General features: G+C 41.2%; 1 protein-coding gene and 2 long non-coding RNA genes across 3 annotated transcripts in view; 2 read left to right on the top strand and 1 right to left on the bottom strand.

Moving 5' to 3' along the window:
* Positions 1 to 12,776, bottom strand: part of LOC147340503 (uncharacterized) — a 32,105-nt gene extending 19,329 nt beyond the window's left edge. Inside the window, exon 1 of the long non-coding RNA XR_015158900.1 lies at positions 10,049 to 12,776. This is a non-coding gene — a long non-coding RNA (uncharacterized LOC147340503). The remainder of the gene's footprint in view (positions 1 to 10,048) is intronic.
* Positions 1,713 to 8,468, top strand: LOC147340505 (uncharacterized). The gene is made up of 2 exons (XR_015158899.1): positions 1,713 to 1,841; positions 4,976 to 8,468. It is a non-coding gene; the product is annotated as an uncharacterized LOC147340505 (long non-coding RNA).
* Positions 12,777 to 17,654: 4,878 nt separating the features above from the next.
* On the top strand, positions 17,655 to 19,343 carry LOC147340506 (endogenous retrovirus group K member 6 Env polyprotein-like). The gene is given in 2 exon segments (XM_086387123.1): positions 17,655 to 17,763; positions 17,824 to 19,343. Coding segments are annotated over 2 exon segments (1,326 nt in total). The 3' UTR covers positions 19,041 to 19,343.
* Positions 19,344 to 21,697: the final 2,354 nt, after the last annotated feature.

Below are 21,697 nucleotides of genomic sequence, written 5' to 3' on the forward strand. Positions count from 1 at the left end.
GTACCTATGTAGATAGCTATATCTATATACCTACATACATGCATGCATTTCTGGAGAAAAGGAGTGAATGAAATACAGTAACATCTTTGCAGTGATTTTCTCTGGGCAGAGAGATTCTGGGTGGTGAATGCAGTCATCTCAATGCCTCCCCAAAGTTTCTAATTGCCACAGTACATACACTGAGGATGGAGAGACTCTCTCACAGGAGCTCACAGAATGTTAGGATTTCCCTTCCACAGAGTCAAAATTGCAGCATACAAACTGCCAGTAACGTTGGCCCAGGTATGATTTACTGGAGGCATGTAAATTTCTAACCTCAGTCTTTGGGGAAAGCTCTATATTTAGAGAAGAAAGACCACAACAGAAACACTGTAAAGAAGCTTAACAAAGCACAGAGAGAATTCCACCGAGAAAGCAGGCCAGACTCCTCCACAAACATGACCACAGGGCTACAAACACTACTTTTGACTAGTTTCTAGTCTCCCAACCAGGGGCATGTGCTGAGACGTTAAGGAGAGTAAACCATATAAACTAGCTGGAGCAATTTAAGCTATACATAGGTATTATGCTTCTGGTCAATATAGAATGACAGCACGAGTAGGCATCCCTGTAATATTAATGATAGCAAACAACCTAAGTGTTCAACCTATCGCACAGAGTCAGACACGACTGAAGCTACTTAGCAGCAGCAGCAGTATGATTAAGAGTGGGCAAGGAAGAAGCTGCTCTAGGGATAATCGTGCCAGCATGACAACATGTCCCTCGATCTGAGAGGATAGCAACCAATAAAACATTTACAGGGAGGGCAGGAAATGGGTAGATATGAGAAGGATAAAGGCACTAAATCTTCAGCTTTCATACAGGATAGCCAGTATATACTGTTCTATTTCTGACAGTAACTGAAAATTAGAGACATAAACAAATTTTGTATACATTAGCAACATGCAGAGGGTGGGTTATGTGAAAACTCAGATTGTTATGATTTAGAGTTTCTGAGTGAGTGAGTCTGAGATGGGTACTGTAAATTCCCAGGTTATGCTGATGCTGCTGGTGCAGGTGCCTTGCACTGAAAACCACTGACCTAAAGACACCAAGAGTAGAGTTAAAGATAAGACGAATATGTGTGTGTCCGTGTGTGTGTGTGTGAGTGTGTGTTCATTTGTATTATTTTTCAGGTTCCACATATAAGTGATATCATGCAGGACTTGACTTTCTCTGACTTATTTCACTAAGTATAATGTTCCCTAGGTCCACCCACGTAGATGCAAATGGCAGAATTTCACCACTGCTGTGAGCATTAGGATGCATGTATCTTTTTGAATTAATGTTTCTGTATATACCTGAAATTAATATAATATTGTAAATCAACTACATTTAAAAAAGAGATAGGCTAAGAACCTTACAAATGAGCAGAAAGGGTAAAAAGGAAATTGGCAAAAACACCAACCATATAAAAAATTGAAGAAAACAAAGAAAACATAAGCATATAAAGTATAAAGCAATATGATGTAATAATATGTGTCATGTCATAACTATAGTAGCAATATAGAGAAAAGACAAAGAGGTTAAGAATTTGTCTGTTCATTTTCCCTTGTGAGATTCTGTCTTTTTACTCAGAGAAAAGGATCTAGAATAAATAATTGGCCATAACTTTATCACAATCCAAAAAAAAAAAAGGCAAAACAAAAAACCCCTGCTCCAGACGGGGTTCTGAGTCACTAGCCAGGATGAACTCTCGATGGGAGTGAGAGTAACTAGAGATGTTAAGAAGCCTAAATATGGAGCTCACAGCCAACCACATCCAGAAGTCAAGATAAAGAAGACAAGCAAAATCTGAGAAGGTAGGAGGAACACCAGGAAAAAAATGGTTCTCTAGAAGCCAGGTGAAGAAAAAGTTTCAAGGAGGAAGGAGTGATCAATTGCCTCAAATGCAGCTGAGAGGGTCAAGTAAGATGAAGACCAGGGAAACAGCAATTGGATTTAGCAACAGGGAGGTCGTTTGTGACCCTGATACAAAGCAGTTTCAGCGGAGAATTAAGAGAGAAAGCCTGAGTGGAGTATGTTTATGTGAGAATGGGAGGAAAGGATTTGGAGACAGTGAAAATAGATATGCATTTGAAGGATATTTGCCAGAAAGAGGGAGAGAAAAATGGTATGGCAGCTGGGGGGCGTAAGTGGGGGAAGTTACAGCATGTCTGTTTACTGACAAGAATGAAAGAGAAAAAGAAGGAAAGAGAGGGAGTGGGTGGGAGAATTTCTAAAGCAACTTCCTTGGGAAACTGTCAAGTATGAGTGGGACCCCAGTGCATGAGTGGAATGAAATGGCTTTAGAGAGAAGCCCTGGGAGTTCATTTGAAACACTGGATGAAGTGCCAAGTATCATGAGCACAGGTGGCATGCAATGACAGTGGGAGTTTGTAGATGTTCTTCTCTTATTGCCTCTATGTTTTTAGTGAAGTGGAAAACAAAGTCAGTGGCAGTGAATGAGGATAGGAGAGAGAGACAATGTAGGAAAGGGTCATCCAAGAGAGCAATAGAATGAATGAGCTAGGGCATTGGTTCTTAACTCCAGCTTCATGGTAGAATTACCTGGAGAAAGATAGGGGTCTAGTTTCATTCTTTTCATGTGAATATCCAATTGTCCCAGCACCGTTTATTGAAGAATGGACTACTCCATTAAATATTCAATGAATATTCTTGGCTCCCTTCTCAAATAGGAGTTGACCACTGAACTTGTGGTGATAATGATTTCACTATATCTATAAATCAAGTCATTATGCTGGACACTACACATTTATATAGTGCTGTATGTCAAATATATCTCAATGAAACAGAACAAAGATAAAATTTTTTTAACCCAAATACCAAAAAACAAACAAAAGAATCACCTGGAGAGCTGTTAATGGTTTGTACTACCAATTAAATGCAGACTTTCTAGACACAGAGTATGAGCATTGGTATTACTAAAAGCTCTTATATCTTTTTCTAATATTCAGCCACAATTGGAAAGATCTGGACTAGGAAACTGTAGTATTACTTATTTTCAGACAACTTTAAAGACCCACTTGAGATTCAAGGTCATGGATTTAAGATGGTACCATTCATCATGGTTTCTCTAGCTACATTCAACTGGGCATTGGAGGCCTGCAGGTTTTAAGTAGGTATGGAGATGATCTGACAGAAATGGAACTTTGGTATGAGGTAGAGGGTGGGTGACACGGCGGGGGGGTGGGGGGTGGGGTGGGGAGGGAGATTTGAGGTTATTTATACATAGGAGAGGTATTTTAATAATTGATCAAAGGCCTGAAACTAGGTAAGGAGGGAAACAAGGACATAAAAAGTGTGAAGAACAGTAAAAATTTTCAGGGCTAATGGAGAGTAGGTCCCATTGGGGGTTGTCGAACTGTCAGTTTCAGGGCACTTTGGAAGTGGGTTGGAGAGAGGAAGTATTTATTGGGACATTGCAATGCTTGAAATTGATATGACTTGCAGTTATTGATGACAGAGTCCAGGGCAGTACTTTCAATAGAGTGATAACTCCAAAACCTAGTGCATGTTTTGGAAATGTGTATGGGTGGTTTTGAATGTCAAAAGATAAATGTGGGGTGGGGCGGGGGGGAATTCCCTAGTGGTCCAGTGTTTAAGACTCTGAGCTTCCATGGCAAGGATCACGTGTTTGATCCTTGATTGGGGAACTAAGATCCTGTCTGCTGTGCAGTGTGACCAAAAACCAAAAAAATTAAAAAATGAGAGAGAGCGGAGGTCCGAGACCACAAACCAATCTCTAAAAAAGAAAGAAAGAAAAAAAAAAAAGATGGGAGGGAATTACTGGGTGTTCAAGATCAGGGATGTGCCGAACATCCCTTAAGTGGAAGATAACATGGTCGTCAAATAGCTTACTGAATACAAGTTGAAGTGAAAAAGCCATTTAAAAGCATCCCAAGGTAGAAACAAACTCCATTTTGTGTATAACCACAAATCATACAGTTTACACAGTTTCAATATGGACTGACATTTCTATATTATATATGAAATGATCATGTAAATCAAGGAAACATTGTATTGTGTTTTTCCTTTCGCAGTTTCACCAATAACTGTGTACCCATTCAGAAAATCGTATCTCTGAAAGGCAACTGCAACGTGTGGCGTTGTACTGGAGTAGCCAGTACAATACACCTGATTTGATAGGATTTGGAATTCACAGGAATTTTGTGAATAGGGAGAGGAATAAAGGTATTTGGCCCTCATTTCACATTGGGTAAAATACAGTATCTACCCCACAGTGTCCTTGTGGGTATATATTATTTCCATACCAATCAACATTTTCAACAGTCCTTGGCAAGCAGGAAGACTTAGGCAGGTGTTAGCTGTTATTTATATTATCATCATCACTGTCTTTGTAGTCATTATTATTCTAGAGATCCAGAAGGTACAGGTTATTTTGAAGTTTGTGGCAGACACTGTCTCCAAGATGAGACAACTTCTTTTTCTATCCATTTGTCTCTCACCCCTCTTGAACACCAAAGAGGCAAGCCTGGGTATCAGCTTGTGCCTCTTACATAGAAAATGTATAAAGAGGTCAAGACGATACAGGGGGAAGTGCCTAGAAAGAAGAGCATAAAACAGGCATGAAACAGGAAAAGTCCCCTCTGTTCACTGTTGCACATTCCGAGAAGACTCAGATTTTATTTATCTTGGAATTCACATCGTTCTACTTCCTTCCTCAGGTTTTCTTGCATACAAATTTTCCCATGAAAAGTCTGTCCCTGTGCAAAGAATATTGTACTCAAACCCCCTTGTTTTCCTGGAGAACCTCTACCCTTCTTTCAAGCCCAAATTGAAGATGACATTGGTTAAAAGAGAAGAGTAACAACCTCTGGGAAATTATCTATTTCTTAAAAGTAATGAGAAAACTGGCGATAGAACTGCAAGCTTTCTGCTGTTTTAACTTGTCCCGTTTCCATTCCGTCCCCAGCTTCATGGCAACTTTGAGAAACAACAGCCTGAAACTGCAGTGAACACCAACAGCCTGGTAGCTGCCAGAGAGAACAGAACAGGACTGGAATTCCATCAAAGACCCATTCCCAGAAAATTGTTATTATTTGACCTGTCTGGTGATTCCCTGGAAGCCCCGGTGGACAATCACTCACAAGGTTGTCTTTATTTGGTCTGACTCAGAGCTCACCCGATGGGAAACAAATTTTCCCCAGGGACAATTGTCCAAAACTGTTAGAGGCAATAGGACCACAACTGCCTCCAGAAGTAGATAAACAGGTGGAGAAGACAGTAGGATAACCAAAATGTTAAAAGGAAAATTAGAGAATAGATATGTCCATGTAGAGCTTTGATAAGCTCCCATATATTCCCGGGGGTGTAGAAGGCTGTGCATAAGATTGTGCCTGTGATCAGGAAAGACATGAAAAGACTGTAAGCTGTCTTATTCAGGCTGACCTTGAAGCTCCTTGCAAGGAGAAAGTGGAAGCTAAGGCAGGATTGTCAATGAAGGGTTGTGACTGAAGGGTTGAAGGTAAGTCCTAACAGGTACACAGAGCCCCATGGCACACTGGGAAACTTATTGATTCCAGGTATTTAAGGAACTCATCTCTGTCTGTCCAGTTGTTAACAGACCACTGACTAACCAAGCAGAGCCTTTCGTGGCCACATATGACAAAGAATACAGACTTTACGTAATTATTTCAGAAAATCGTTACACAAATAGAACTATAACAATAACAGTGACAAAAACCGGGGTGGGACTGAGGATCAGACATATGATTTTCATGGTTGCCATAATATATTATATAAAATATGCAGTTTTCAAGGGAAAAAAAGAACCTCAGGAGACACACAAAATATATGAAAACAAATTCCAAACACAGGAAAAAGACACACTCAATAGAAACCATTACTGAGGAAGCCCAGACATTGGCCTTACTAGCCAAAGTCTTTAGTCTTCTATTTTAGCATGTAGAAATCTCTAAAATCATCTATTTTAACATGTGCAAAAAGAGAAACTGATGGAAAGAGAGTGATCTGAATCTCTGGACAGGGTGACTGGTGAAGGACTTTCTCTGCCAAAGCCAGCATGTAAAAACTGGAAGAGATGCCAATGTCTCCAAATGAGCAGACACCAACACGAGGACACAAAGATCACAAATAATCAGGGAAACATGACAGGAGATGAATAAAGCTCCAATATCTGACCTTAAGGAAATGGAGAACGATGAACTGTCTGACAAAATATTCACAATAATCCTCTTACAGAAATTCAGTGAACTGAAACAAAACACAGATTTTTTAAAAACTGAATGAAATTAGGAAAATAACACATAAACAAAATGAGAGGTGCAACAGAGAAATCAAAACCATTAAAATAACACCAAACAGAAGTCCAAGAGTTAAAGAGTACAATGATGGAACTGAAGAATGCAATAGAGAACATCAACAGCAGACTCGACCAAGCAGAAGAAAAAGCCAGTGATCTCAAAGACAGGTTATCTGAAATTATCAAGCCAGAGGAATCAAAAAAGAAAAAAGGAGAAAGAAACAGGTAAAGATAGCCTAAGTCAATTATTGGATACCATTAAGAGAAAGAATCCATGCATGACTGGAGTCCTGGAAGGAGAGAAAAGGAAGAAAGGAGCAGACAGTTTATTTAAAGAAATAATGATGAGAACTTCTCAAATCTGGGGAGAGATCTGGGCATCTAAGTTTATGAATCTCATAAGTCCCCCAAGAGACACAATCTGAAAAGATATTCTCCAAGACATATTGTAATAAGGATGTCTGAAATCAAAGACAAGAGAAAAATCTTGAAAGAAGAAAGAGGGAAAATAATCTTCCCATGAAGGGAACGCCCATAAGGCTAGCAGTTGGGGTTTCTCAGCAGAAAACTTGCAGGCCAGGAGAGACTGGGAAGGTATATTTAAAGTGCTAAAGAAAAACACTGCCACATAAGAATACTCTACCCAGAAAAGTCATTCCTCAGAGATGAAGAAGAGATAAAGCCCTTCCCAGACAGACAAAAACTGCAGGCGTATACCCCACGACTAGACCTGCCCTGCAAGAAACACAAAAGGGAGTTTTTCAATCTGAAGCAACAGGATGCTAATTAGTAACATGACAACTTATGAAAAAGCATAAAACTCACTGTAGAGGTAAGAATATAGTCAAATTCAGAAGCCTAATACTGTAATGGGGCTCCACTGGTGGCTCAGCAAACAAGAATGTGCTTACTAATGCAGGAGATATGGGTTCAATCTCTGGGTCGGGAAGATCCCATGGAGAATGACATGGCAACCCATTCCAGTATCCTTGCCTGGAAAAGCCCATGGACAGAGGAGTCTAGTGGACTGCAGTCCATACGGTTGCAAAAGCATTGGACACGACTTTGTGACTAACCACCACCACCAACAAATACTGTAATACTGGTGCACAAATCACTTTAAACTCTAGTATAGAAGTTAAAAGGCAAACATATCAGAGATGTGAAAATCTACTATAATTTGTCAATGGATTCAGTCCAGTTCAGTTCAGTCGCTCAGTCGTGTCCGACTCTTTGCGACCCCATGAATCACAGCACGCCAGGCCTCCCTGTCCATCACCAACTCCCAGAGTTCACCCAGACTCACGTCCATCGAGTCAGTGATGCCATCCAGCCATCTCATCCTCTGTCGTCCCCTTCTCCTCCTGCCCCCAATCCCTCCCAGCATCAGAGTCTTTTCCGATGAGCCAACATTTTGCATGAGGTGGCCAAAGTACTGGAGTTTCAGCTTTAGCATCATTCCTTGCAAAGAAATCCCAGGGCTGATCTCCTTCAGAATGGACTGGTTGGATCTCCTTGCAGTCCAAGGGACTCTCAAGAGTCTTCTCCAACACCACAGTTCAAAAGCATCAATTCTTCTGCGCTCAGCCTTCTTCACAGTCCAACTCTCACATCCATACATGACCACAGGAAAAACAATAGCCTTGACTAGACGGACCTTTGTTGGCAAAGTAATGTCTCTGCTTTTGAATATGCTGTCTAGGTTGGTCATAACTTTCCTTCCAAGGAGTAAGCGTCTTTTAATTTCATGGCTGCAGTCACCATCTGCAGTGATTTTGGAGCCCCAGAAAATAAAGTCTGACACTACACCACCATATATGAAAGATGTAAACTGTGACATCAATAACATAAAATGTTGGCTGGGGGAGGTGGGTGTGGGGGAGAAGTTGAAGCATAGTGTTTTTGTATGTGATAGAAGTTAACTTGCTAGAGACTTAAAATTGATTGTTACACCTATGAGATGTCTATCAAGAGGCTCTTTAGTTCCTCTTCACTTTCTGCCATTACAGTTGTATCACCTGCATATCTGAGGTTGTTGATATTTCCCCCAGCAATCTTGATTCCAGCTTGTGATTCACCCAGCCTGGCTTTTTGCATGATGCAATCTACATATAAGCTAAATAAGCAGAGTGACAATATACAATCTTTTCACACTCCTCTCCTAATTTTGAACCAGTGAGTTGCTCCATGTTCAGTTCTAACTGTTGCTCCTTGACCCCACATACAGGTTTCTCAGGAGACAGGTAAGACGATCTGGTACTCCATCCCTTTAAGAATTTTCCACAGTTTGTTGTGGATCCATGCACTTTAGGGTATGCAATGAAGCAGAAGTAGATTTTTTTCCCCTGGAATTCCCTTGCTTTCTGCATGATCCAACAAATGTTGGCCATCTGATCTCTGGATCCTCTGCCTCTTCGAAACCCAGTTTGTACATGTGGAAGTTCTTGGTGGAAGCCTAAGTTTGAAGGATTTTGAGCATAACCTTGCTAGAAAGTGAAATGAGCTCAACTGTATGGCAGTTTAAACATGCTTTGGCATTCCCCTTCCTTGGGATTGGAATGGAAAGTGACCTTTTCCAGTCTTGTAGCCACTACGGAGTTTTCCCAAGTTGCTGACCTATTGAGTGCAGTGCTTTAACAGCACCATCTTTTAGGATTTTAAATAGCTCCAAGCTGGAATTCTGTCACCTCCACTAGCTTTGTTCGTAGTAATGCCCACTTGACTAAAATCCACTTGACCGCACATTCCAGGATGTCCGGCTCTAGGTGAGTGCCCACACCATCGTGGTTTTCCAGGTCATTAAGACCTTTTCTGTATAGTTCTTCTGTGTATTCTTGCCTCCTCTTCTTAATCACCTCTGCTTCTGTTAGGTCCTTACCGTTTCTGTCTTTTATCGTGCCCATCCTTGTTTGAAATGGTCCCTGGATATCTCCATTTTTCCTGATCTTGTTTTCCCCTATTTCATCGCATTGTTCATTTAAGAAGGCCTTCATCTCTCTCTTTGCTCTTCTCTGGAAATCTGCATTCAGTTAGGTATAACTTTCCCTTTCTCCCTTCCTGTTCACTTCTCTTCATTCCTCAGCTATTTGTAAAGCCTCCTCAGACAACCACCTTGCCATTTTTCTTTTTCTTTGGGATGGTTTTGGTCACTGCCTCCTATACAATGAATGTTACAAACTTCTGTCCCTAGTTCTTCAGGCACTCTACCTACCAGACCCAATCCCTTGAATCTATCACACATATGCACCCATGCATGCACACATGGACATACACACATCTCTTCTTGTGAGAGCACCTCACAACTGCAACTAGCTGTAGAACAACCATCAACAGGAGGATGCTGAACCCACCAGAAGAGATACTCCACATCCAAAGACAAAGAAGAAGCCACACCAAGATGGTGGAGGGGTGCAACCTTGAGTAAAAGCAAATCTGATACCCACCCGGTCGGTGACTCACAAACTGGAAAACAGTAATACCAAAGAAATTCTCACACTGTTGTCAAAGTTGTGAGCCCCACATCCAGCTTCCCAGCCTGGGGGTCCTGCAAAGGGCCTAGGAATCCCCAGGGAATCTGAGTCTGAAGGCCAGCAGGATTTGATTGCCGTACTTCAACAGGACTGGGGAAAACAGACTCTACTCTTGGAGCACACGTACAAAATTCTGTGTGCACTAGGACCAGGAAAAGAGCAGTGACCCCAGAGGAGACTGAACCAGACTTACCTGCTAATGTTGGAGGGTCTCCTGCAGAGGTATGGGTCAGCATTGGCTCACCATCAGGACTGAAGCCCTGGCAGCAGCAGTCCTGGCAGTGCCCCTTGACAGAAGCCCCCTTGGAGGTCACCATCAGCCCTACCATAGAGCCTGTAGACTCCAGGGCTGGGTCACCTCAGGACAAACAACCAAAAGGGAGGGAGCACAGCTCCACCCATCAGCACAACAGAGAAGTGAATTAAAGTTTTACTGAGTACGGCCCTGTCCACTAGAGCAGCATCCTGTTTTTTCCCATTGCAAGTCGCTCCCATCAGGAAGTTGAGAGTACTTTGGAGAGCAAGGAGATCAAACCAGTCAATCCTAAAGGAAATGAACCCTGAGTATTCATTGGAAGGACTGATGCTGAAGCTGAAGTTCCAATACTTTGGCCACCTGATCTGAAGAGCCAACTCATTGGAAAAGACCCTGATGCTGGGAGAGATTGAGGGCAGGAGGAGAAGGGGACGACAGAGGATGAGATGATTGGATGGTATCACCGACTCAATGGACATGAGTTTGAGCAAACTGCAGGAGACAGTGAAAGACAGAAGCCTGGCATGCTGCAGTCCATGGGGTCACAAAGAGTTGGACATGACTGAGGGACTGCACAACAGCAATTTAGCCTCATGCACCAGAGGGAAGACAGAGGAAACAAGAAGAACTACAGTCCCACAGGCTCATGAAGGAAAACCGCAATCACAGAAAGCTAATCAAAATGAAAAGGCAAAGAATTATATCCCAGGTGAAGGTACAAGACAAAACTGCAAGAAAAACAACTAACTGGAGTGGAGATAGCCGACCTTCCAGAAAAAGAATTCAGGATAATGTTAGCGAGGATGACCCAGGATCTCAGAAAAAGAATTGAGAAGATGCAAGAAGTGTTTGTGGGCTCCCCTGGTGGCTCAGACAGTAAAGCGTCTGCCTGCAGTGCGAGAGACCCGGGTTTGATTCCTGGGTTGGGAAGATCCCCTGGAGAAGGAACTGGCAATCCACTTTAGCACTCTTGCCTGGAAAATCCCATAGACGGAGGGGCCTGATAGGCTACAGTCCATGGGGTCGCAAAGAGTCAGACACGACTGAGCGACTTCACTCTGAGCTCCCCTGGTGGCTCAGATGGTAAAGCGTCTGCCTGCAATACGGGAGACCCAGGTTCGATCCCTGGGTGGGGAAGATCTCCTGGAGAAGGAAATGGCAACCCACGCCAGTACTCTTGCCTGGAGAATCCCATGGACGGAGGAGCCTGGTAGGCTATAGTCCATGGGGTCGCAAAGAGTCGGGCATGACTGAGCAACTTCACTTTCACTTTTCACTTTCAAGAAATGTTTACCAAAGACCTAAAAGAACTAAAGAACAAAATAGCAGAAGAACCATACACTGGAAGGAATCAACAGCAGAATAGCTGAGGCAGAACGGAGAAGTGACCTGGAAGACAAAATGGTGGAAATGACTGCTGCAAAACCGAGTAAAGAAAACCGAATGAGAAGAAATGAAGACAGCCTAAGAGACCTCTGGGAAAACATTAAATGCACCAATATTCATAATATAGGGGTTTCAGATGGAGAAGAGACAGAAAGGACCTGAGAAAATATTTGAAGAGATAATAGTTGAAAACTTTCCTAGCATGGGAAAGGAAATAGTCAACCAAGTCCACGAAGCACAGAGAGTTCCAGGCAGGATAAACCCAAGGAGAAACACAACAAGACACATAGTAATCAAACTGACAGAATTTAAAGACAAAGATAAAATAGTAAAAGCAACAAGGGAAAAATGACAAACAACATACAAGCAAACTCCCATCAGGCTATCAGCTGATGTCTCAACAGAAATTGTACAAGCCAGAAGGGATTGGCATGATATATTTAAAGTGATGAAAGGGAAGAACCTACAACCAAGAATACTCTACCCAGCAAGACTCTCCTTCAGATTTGATGGAGAAATCTAAAGCTTTACAGACAAGCAAAAGTTAGGAGAACTCACCACCACCAAACTAGATTTACAACAAACGCTAAAGGAACTTCTTTCTCTATGCAAGAGCAACACGAGAAGGAAAAGACCTGCATAAAATAAACTGCCATTAGGGTGGTGTCATCTGCATATCTGAGGTTATTGCTATTTCTCCCGGAAATCTTGATTCCGGCTTGAGCTTCATCCAACCCAGCATTTTGCATAATGTACTCTGCATGGAGTTTAAATAAGCTGGGTGACAGTATATAACCTTGACGTACTCCTTTCCCAATTTTGAACCAGTCTGTTGTTCTGTGTCTGGTCCCAGCTGTAGCCGGTTTCTCAAGAGGCAGGTTGTTGGGAAGCGTAGTGCAAAATAGCCGTAAAAGGAGAAAGTCCTTGGGAAAATGGCGAAGGGGCAGAAATACCCGGCTTTGCACTGCGGACAGAAAAACATCTCCTGTCTTTGGTTATGCTTGGCGCCAAGAGTTAATAGGGATGTTACTTGTGAAAGCGGGTTGTGGGATAAGCCCCTGAGTCATTTAGAGTGTGCTGTCCTTGAAATGTTTTTACTGATTATGTGTTAACTCCGTATGCACTCTGCTGACCATATACTTTAAGCTCTTCGTTCCTGCTTCAAAAAAAAGCTTGACTGCAGAAATAAACTTGTCAGTCCTTGCAAGAGACTGTCCAAGTGTCCCTCTTTCAGGTTCGTCGCTTCCAAGTCCCAGGGAGAAAATCCCCAACAAGTGGCGCCAGGAACAGGGACTTGAGAGGAAGGCTGAACAAAGCAACGACCCCCTGCAGAAAGAGATAGGCAGGATGGGACAACATAGCAGTAAAATTCCTTTCATTTCTATAATGCATCATTTTTTGAAACAAAACGGTGTTAATGTTTCAAGAGATCAGTTGAACGACTGCTATCATATTTTACTGGAACAATTCATGGTTCCCAGAAGAGGGGACACTCAATCTAGACATATAGAAAAGGGTTAAAAATAATATTTTGCCAGCATATCGGCAAGGGTTACATGGTCACTCATACGGGCTATCATACAACAAATTGAAGGGCATAATGTTGATTTGGAAGTAAAAACTATTCGATCTTTACATGAATATGAGCTTAAGGAATAAGATATGCAAGGTGCTTTGAAATATAAGAATGTTATGCTCAATCAGATACAATCCTTAGAAAAACAACTTAGAGACACATATATACAGGATATGTCAAAACTGAAGCCACTTAGAACGGAAGTCATTTCATTGAACGGACAACCCAAATCTGAGGTTTTTCCTTTTGCTCCGCCTGTAACAGCAATTGCTAACTTTGCTCATACTAATCATTTCACTCCTCCTCGGGAGATGCCTGCTTGCACTTTTGCTTTCCCAATGCAATTTAATCAACCTGCCCAAGACCAAAGTACTTGGGCTAATCTAGATTTTGGCATGTTGTCTAGCTTTAAGAAAGCATGCACTCTGTATGGACCTACTTCTCCTTACTGTATAGAATTTCTCAGAGGATGGGCTGGCCATTGGATGCCATATGATTTTTTTTCAAATAGCAAAGATGATTTTAAATCCTCAACAATTACTGCAATGGCAAATATGGATTAATGATGAGGCCCAACAGCTGATGATTGACCAGCAATCTCATGGTAACCCTGCCAATTTAACCTATGATATACTCACTGGAACAAGAGCCATGGCTGATATGATTGCACAATTAGCTAATATTACCCCTCAGATGTTGCATTTCATTAAAGAAACTGCCTGCAGGGCATAAGCAAAGGTTGATAGCACTAACTCTGATGGTTCATTTGTTAAGATTATTCAAGGACATGAAGAGGAATATCCTCAATTTATAGGAAAATTAAAGGATGCAATCGAGAAATCTATTAAGGATGTGACTTTACAAAATATTATTTTAAAACAACTTGCTTTTGAAAATGCTAATGAGAATGTCGATCTGTGCTCAGACCAATTCGAGAGACTGGCTCTCTTATGGAATATTTGAAAGCATGTAGGGACGTTGGATCTATGTCCCATAGAGCAAAATTGGCAACATTGGAAACCTTTAATGTACAGAAAGCTGCTAATGCCAAATGTTTTAACTGTGGGAAGCCCGGCCATATGAAAAAACAATGTCACATGCCAACACAGGCCAGAAAAAATAATATTACTTCTAATAAGAAGAGACCCCCAGGAGTATGTCCAAGATGTAAAAGGGGGTTCCATTGGCTGAATGAATGTCATTCTAAATTTGATAAGGATGGAAACACCTTGAACCCTGGTGCACAACAAAAACAACAAGGAAACTAATAAAGGGGCCATCCTCTAGCCCCACTACAAAAGGAGGACCTAATGTTATGACGCTACAAGCAGCTACATCTAAGAGTGCTCGCACCTAGTCCTTATGATATGGAACTAAGAGAATTATACAACCCCCACACAATTCCCACTGAATATTATGGCCCGATTCCACCCGGGACAATGGGACTGATTTGGGGACGTAGTAGCTGCACAATGAGAGGTTTAGTGGTATTGACTGGTGTTATGGATGAAGATTATGAAGGGAAAATACATGTTATGGTAAATGTTGTGAAAACGGGAAATGCATACTTACAAAAAAGGGGAACATTTTGCACAATTATTACTCTTGCCATATGTCAAACCAATGAAGGCATCTGATAAACTTCGGCAGGGAAGCTCTGGCAATACCAACCTTACTGCTACACTATCCATCTTATTAAAGGAACATCAGGAACCCATGCTTACTTTACGCATACGGGGAAAGAATTTCACAGGCGTGTTAGATACCGGAGCTAACATTTCGATCATTAGAGCTGCAGAATGGCCCCTCGATTGGGGTAAGGTTGTGGCTCCTTCTAGATTATTAGGAATGGATAAAACTGATGCCACACAAACTTTTATCAGTGCATCCTATTTACAACTGTATGACCCTGATCAAATTGTAGCTTATCTTAAACCATATATTACTAATATCCCTATCAATTTATGGGGACGAAATTTTCTTGAACAAACGAAAGCCACAATTTCTTTAAATGAACCTTTTTAATGGGGGCCATTGAGTTAACACCACTGCCTCTCAATTGGGAATCTGATACCCCAATATGGACACCTCAATGGCCCCTAACTAAAGAAAAATTGGCAACTCTTACACAATTAATAAATGAACAATTACAAAAAGCTCATATAGAACCTTCATTTTCCCCGTGGAATTCCCCTGTTTTTGTAATAAAAAGAAATCAGGAAAGTGGTTAATGTTGATAGATTTAAGAAATGTTAATAATACCATGTCACCTATGGGGCCCTTACAACCCGGATTGCCCTCCCCTTCTATGGTACCAAAAGGATGGTCTGTAGTTATTATTGACTTACAAGACTGCTTTTTTACTATACCTTTGCACCCTAAGGATAGAAAACGTTTTGCCTTTTCAGTTCCTTCTATAAATCACACGGCTCCTGTTAAAAGATTCCAATGGAAGGTGCTACCTCAGGGAATGATGAACTCCCCTACCATTTGCCAATATCTCATATCTGTCTTATTGCAACCCATTAGAGACAAGTATCCTACTGCATTTATAATTCATTATATGGGTGATATATTTCCCTCTATGGAATCTGAACTCTGTTTACAACAGTTATATAATGAAGTTACTATGACTTTTCAAAATCATGGCCTGCTTGTAGCACCAGATAAAATTCAATGGAAAGCACCCTTTAATTATTTAAGACATGTTATGGAAGAATCTAAAATCAAACGTCAAAAAACTCAAATTTCTGTGCAATCTCTACGCACGCTGAATGATTTTCAAAAATTGCTAGGAGATATTAATTGGCTACGGCCATCTGTTGGCATCCCCACCTATGCCTTACAAAATTTATTTAAATTTTTAGAGGGATCCCCTGACCCTAATAGCCCTAGGCAACTAACAAAAGAGGCCAAAGAAGAACTGGCCTTAATGGAGAAACACATTCAACAATCTTTTTCAACTCAGCTAGATTATGATCAACCAGTTTCTTTATGTATATTCCCTACTGAGCATTCGCCCACTACAATTATAGCTCAGCATAGCCCAATAGAATGGGTATATTTACACACTAAACAATCTAAAAAAATTGTATCACATATTGAGAAAACAGGGCACTTAATTGTGTCAGGAAGAAGCAATGTACAAACTTTGACTGGATTTGATCCATATGCAATACACGTTCCCTTGACAAAAAAGGAATTGCAAATTGCCTTACAGTATAACCTGACCATGCAAATGGCATTAAATGATTTTCAAAATGTTATCTCATTTCATTTGCCAAAAAGAAAATTATGGGACTTTCTACAATGTACTAAATTCATTATAACTAATATCATTGCATCCCAGCCTATTTCCAATGCACCCACCTATTTCATTGATGGTAACAAGAAAGGCATAGCAGGGATTGTCGGCCCTGATATCAAAGAGAAATTACCCACTACCTATTCTTCAATACAAAGAGTTGAATTGTATGCTTTATATGCTCTTTTGTCGCTTCAACCATTATCCTTCAATGTATATACTGATTCCAAATACCTTGCTTCCCTTTTCCTGATTTTGTTACCGCCTTTTTATACAACCTAGATGAAGGATTATATACTCTCTTTTCACAGACTCAAACTTTAATTCGTTCACGTACGGAACTTTCTTTATTGCACATACACATGCTCATTCAGGTTTACCTGGCCCCCTGGTCACAAAAAATGATGCTGTTGACAGGCTCATAGCTCCCATTTTTACATCTGCCAATGACGAACATGCTAATCTTCATACCAATGCTAACAGATTGCACTCTAAATACCATATTCCTCTCACTGAAACACGACATATTATTAAAACCTGTGATGTCTGCGCCCTGTGCGCTTACGAACTACGATTTCAGGAGTTAATCCCCGGGGGCAACAACCTAATTCCCTTTAGCAATCTGATTTCACTCACTGCTCCTTAAGAAAGTTTTCTTTGCTTTTTGTCTCACTTGATACATTTCCAGGCTTTATCTGGGCAGTGCCTGTCTCTTCAGAATCCAACAAACACACCATTTCCGCACTCTTACTCACCTTCCCCGTTATGGGGATTCCTTCTGTCTTGGAAACAGACAATGGACCTACATTCACCTGGCATTCATTTCATTCATTTTTATCAGAATGGAACATAACACACATTACAGGAATACCCTATAATCCTCAAGGTCAAGCCATTATTGAAAGAGCCCACCGCACCTTAAAACTCATTTATTAAAACAGAAAGGGGGAATATGGAAGAGGAGATACACTTCTTATCCCATGAACCCTCAATTACTATTATCTTTAACTAGAGGAGCCTGGTAGGCTGCAGTCCATGGGGTCACTAAGAGTCGGACATGACTGAGCAACTTCACTTTCACTTAAACTTAACAAAAAATAATTCTGACACTCGTGCAGATAGACATTTTACAGAAGACAAAAGCAGCAAATTAGAAATCAATACACCAATATGGTATAAGCAATTTAATCAGTGGCTGCCAGGAATCTTACAACTCCTAGGCAAGGGTTATGGTCTTGTCATTGCAGATGGAGAGGAAATCTGGGTTCCCCTTCACCATGTCTGCTACCGAGAAGGACCCCAAGACCAGACTCCCTCGGGAAGTGACAAAGTTGACGCGAAGGGTCTCATCAATGACCCTGGAGGAGCCAATGAGGAAACGCCATCGTCTTAATCCTTACCCAACATGGGCTCAAGTGAAAAAACATGACTCGTCAGGCTGAGCAGACACTGAAGAGCAAGAGGAACATTATAACTGCTCCTGGTTTAATAGATCAAGCATTGGAGGCTTTCATAAATCTAAGACAAGTTTCTGGACTGATAAGGATGTATTGCTGAATTGGTATAACGGGGGCTTATCACCCCCACGACCCAGGATTGTCGTCCCCATTGTGGGGCCAGAGCAATGCCACATTTGGAAAATTCCAGCAGCCTTAGAGCACTTTGCTAGTGTTTATGAGACTATGGGTGTGTTTCGTCCTTCTAATTATACCTTCCTATACAATAGTACTGGCTATATTCAATCGTGTGTTCACCTTCCATACTTGTTTATTGTAGGGCATTTTGATATTGACTTATCAGCCAAGATTGTCAATTGTACTGCATGTGCACTGTATACCTGCCTTAATCACACCATTTCATATCACAATGCTAGCATTGCGCTAGTTAAACAAAGATCTGAGTTATGGCTTCCCGTAAACTTAACTGAGCCTTGGACTGATTCTATATTTCTTTCCGTATTGTTGAAAACTAGGCTTAGGCGATCTAAGCGCATCATTGGGTGGATTATTGCAGGCATCTTAAGCCTTATCTCCATTGTGACTGTAGGAACTTTGTCCGGTATGGCTTTACATAATTCTATACAAAATCATGATTTTATCACTGCTTGGCACAAAGACTCTCATGATCTTTGGACTTGACAAGCTCAAATAGATCAGCAATTACAAACACGAATTAATGAGTTACAAACTGTGGTTATCCACTTAGGAGATCAAGTGCAGCAACTGGCTTTCCAAACACGTATACATTGTCACTGGAATTTTACTTCTTTTTGTCTGACTAACATGCCCTATAATAGCACTGAATATCCTTGGAATAAGATTAAGGTGCATTTGCAGGATCTCACAAATAACTCAAGTTTAGACATCAATTTGTTGAAACAACAAGTTACTAATTTTCAAGTTAGGGTACCTAGAGAATTGTATAGCACTCAATTCTATGATACTTTAACCAAAACCCTATCGTCTCTAGACCCTAGAGCTTGGCTTTCAGGAAGCAATATTTTTATATATGTATTAATCACCCTGCTCTTTTTGTCCTTGATTATGGGATACAGAAGTCTCTACTCAAGACTCCATGCCTCCCACAATGGAGTCCAACTAGCAGCCGCTGTGCTTAATTTAAAAACAAAAGGAGGATATGTTGGGAAGCGTAGTGCAAAATAGCCATAAAAGGAGAAAGTCCTTGGGAAAATGGCGAAGGGCCAGAAATACCCGGCTTTGCGCTGTGGACAGAAAAACATCTCCTGCCTTTGGTTATGCTCGGCGCCAAGAGTTAATAGGGATGTTACTTGTGAAAGCGGGTTGTGGGATAAGCCCATGAGTCATTTAGAGCACGCTGTCCTTGAAATGTTTTTACTGATTATGTGTTAACTCCGTATGCGCTCTGCTGACCGTATACTTTAAGCTCTTTGTTCCTACTTCTATAAAAAAGCTTGACTGCAGAAATAAACTTGTCAGTCCTTGCAAGAGACTGTCCAAGTGTCTTTCTTTCAGGTTCGTCGCTTCCAAGTCCTGGGGAGAAAATCCCCAACACAGGTAAGGTGGTCTGGTATTCCCATCTCTTTCAGAATTTTCCCCAGTTTGTTGTGATCCACACAGTCAAAGGCTTTATGTAGTCAATGAAGCAGAAGTATATGCATTTCTGGAATTCACTGGCTTTTTCTGTGATCCATCAGATGTCAGCAATTTGATCTCTGGTTCCTCTGCATTTTCAGAATCTAGCTTCTACATCTGGAAGTTGGGTATGGGATTAACAGAAGCAGAAAATATTAAGAAGAGGTGGAAAGAATACACAGAAAAACTATACAAAAAAAAATTCAATGACCCGGATATCAGTCAATGACCCATGGTGTTGTGGTCACTCACCTAGAGCCAGATACCCTGGACTGTGAAGTCAGGTGGGCCTTAGGAAGCATTATGACCAACAAAGGTAGTGGAGGTGATGGAATTCCAGCTGAGTTACTTCAAATTCTAAAAGATGATGCGGTTAAACTCCTACAGTCAATAGGCAACGTGGATGGACCTAGAGCATATGATATCACTTGACTTCACAATCCTGGATGTCTGGCTCTAGGTGAGTGACCACACCATCATGACTATCTGGATCATCAAGAGCTTTTTATATAGTTCTTCTGTTTATACTTGGGAACTCTCCTTAATCTCTCCTGCTTCTGTTAGGTCCTTACCATTTCTGTCTTTTACCATGCTCGTCATTGCATGAAACTTTCCCTTCATATCTTTAATTTTCTCGGAGAGATCTCTAGTCTTTCCCATGCTATTGTTTACCTCTATTTCTTTGCATCGTTTACTTAAGAATGCTTTCTTATCTCTCCTTGCTATTCTCCGGAACTTTGCACTCAGTTGGGTGCATCTTTCACTTTTCCCCCCTGACTTTTGCTTCTCTTCTTTTCTCAACTATTTGTAAAGCCTCCTCAGACAATTTCTCTGCCTTCTTACATTTCTTTTTCCCTGGGATGAGTTTGGTCACTTCCTCTTTTACAGTGTTACAAACCTCCGTCCACAGTTCTTCAGACACTCTGTCTACCAGATCTAATCTTTTAAATCTATTTGTAAACTCCACTGTATAACCATAAAGGATTTGGTTTAGGCCATACCTGAATGGCTTTGCAGTTTTCCCTACTTTCTTCCATTTAAGCCTGAATTTTGCAAAAAGGAGCTCATGATCTGAGCCACAGTCAGCTCCAGGCCTTGTTTTTGCTAACTGTATACAGCTGCTCTAATTTTGACTGCAAAGCATATAGTCGATCTGATTTCGGTTTTGATCATCTAGTGATGTCCATGCGTAGAGTCATCTCTTGTGTTGTTGGAAGAGGGTGTTTGCTATTACCAGTGTGTTCTGACAAAACTCTGTTAGTCTTTGCCCTGCTTCATTTTGTATTCCAAGGCCAAACTTGTCTGTTACTCATGGTATCTCATGACTTCCTACTTTTGCATTCTAGTCCCCCAGAATAGGACAAATAGGACATCTTTTTTGGGTGTTAGTTCTAGAAGGTCTTACAGGTCTCCACAGAACTGAGCAATTTCAGCTTCTTCAGCATTAGTCGATGGGGCATAGAATTGAATTACTGTGATGTTGAATGGTTTACCATGGAAATGAACCAAGATTATTCTGTTGTTTTGAGATTGCACTCAAGTACGGCATTTCAGACTCTTTTGTTGATTAGGAAGGCTACTCCATTTCTTCTAAGGGATTCTTGCCCACAGTAGTAGATGTAATGGTTATCTGAATTAAATTCGCCCATTTCCAACCATTTTAGTGCTCACTCTTGCCATCTCCTGCTTGACCACTTCCAATTTACCTTGATTCATGGGCCTAATATTCTAAATTCCTAGGCGATATTTTTCTTTACACCATCAGATTTTTTTTACTTTAACCACCAGACACATCTACAGCTAAGTGTCATTTCCACTTTGGCTCAATCTCTTCATTCTTTCTGGAGCTATTGTTCCCCTCATCCCCAGGAACATACTGGATGCCTTCCAACCTGGGGGGCTCTTCTTCCAGTGTCATATCGCTTTGCCTTTTCATACTCTTCATGGGGGCTCTCAAAGCAAGAATACTGGAGTGATTTGCTGTTCCCTCCTCCAGTGGACCACATTTTATCAGAACTCTCCACTAAGTCTCCACTATGACCCATCCATCTTGGGTGCCCCTGTATGGCACGACTCATAGTTTCATTAAGTTATACACATCTCCATCACAAGGCTGTGATCCATCTCTTTAAGTATTTTCCACAGTTTGTTGTAATCCACACAGTCAAATCTTTAGTGCAGGCAATGAAGTAGAAGTAGATATTTCT

This window comes from Bos grunniens, chromosome X, assembly GCF_055505025.1.
Source record: "Bos grunniens cultivar Pamir isolate PY7600 chromosome X, Bosgru_T2T1.0, whole genome shotgun sequence".
Taxonomy (NCBI): domain Eukaryota; kingdom Metazoa; phylum Chordata; class Mammalia; order Artiodactyla; family Bovidae; genus Bos; species Bos grunniens.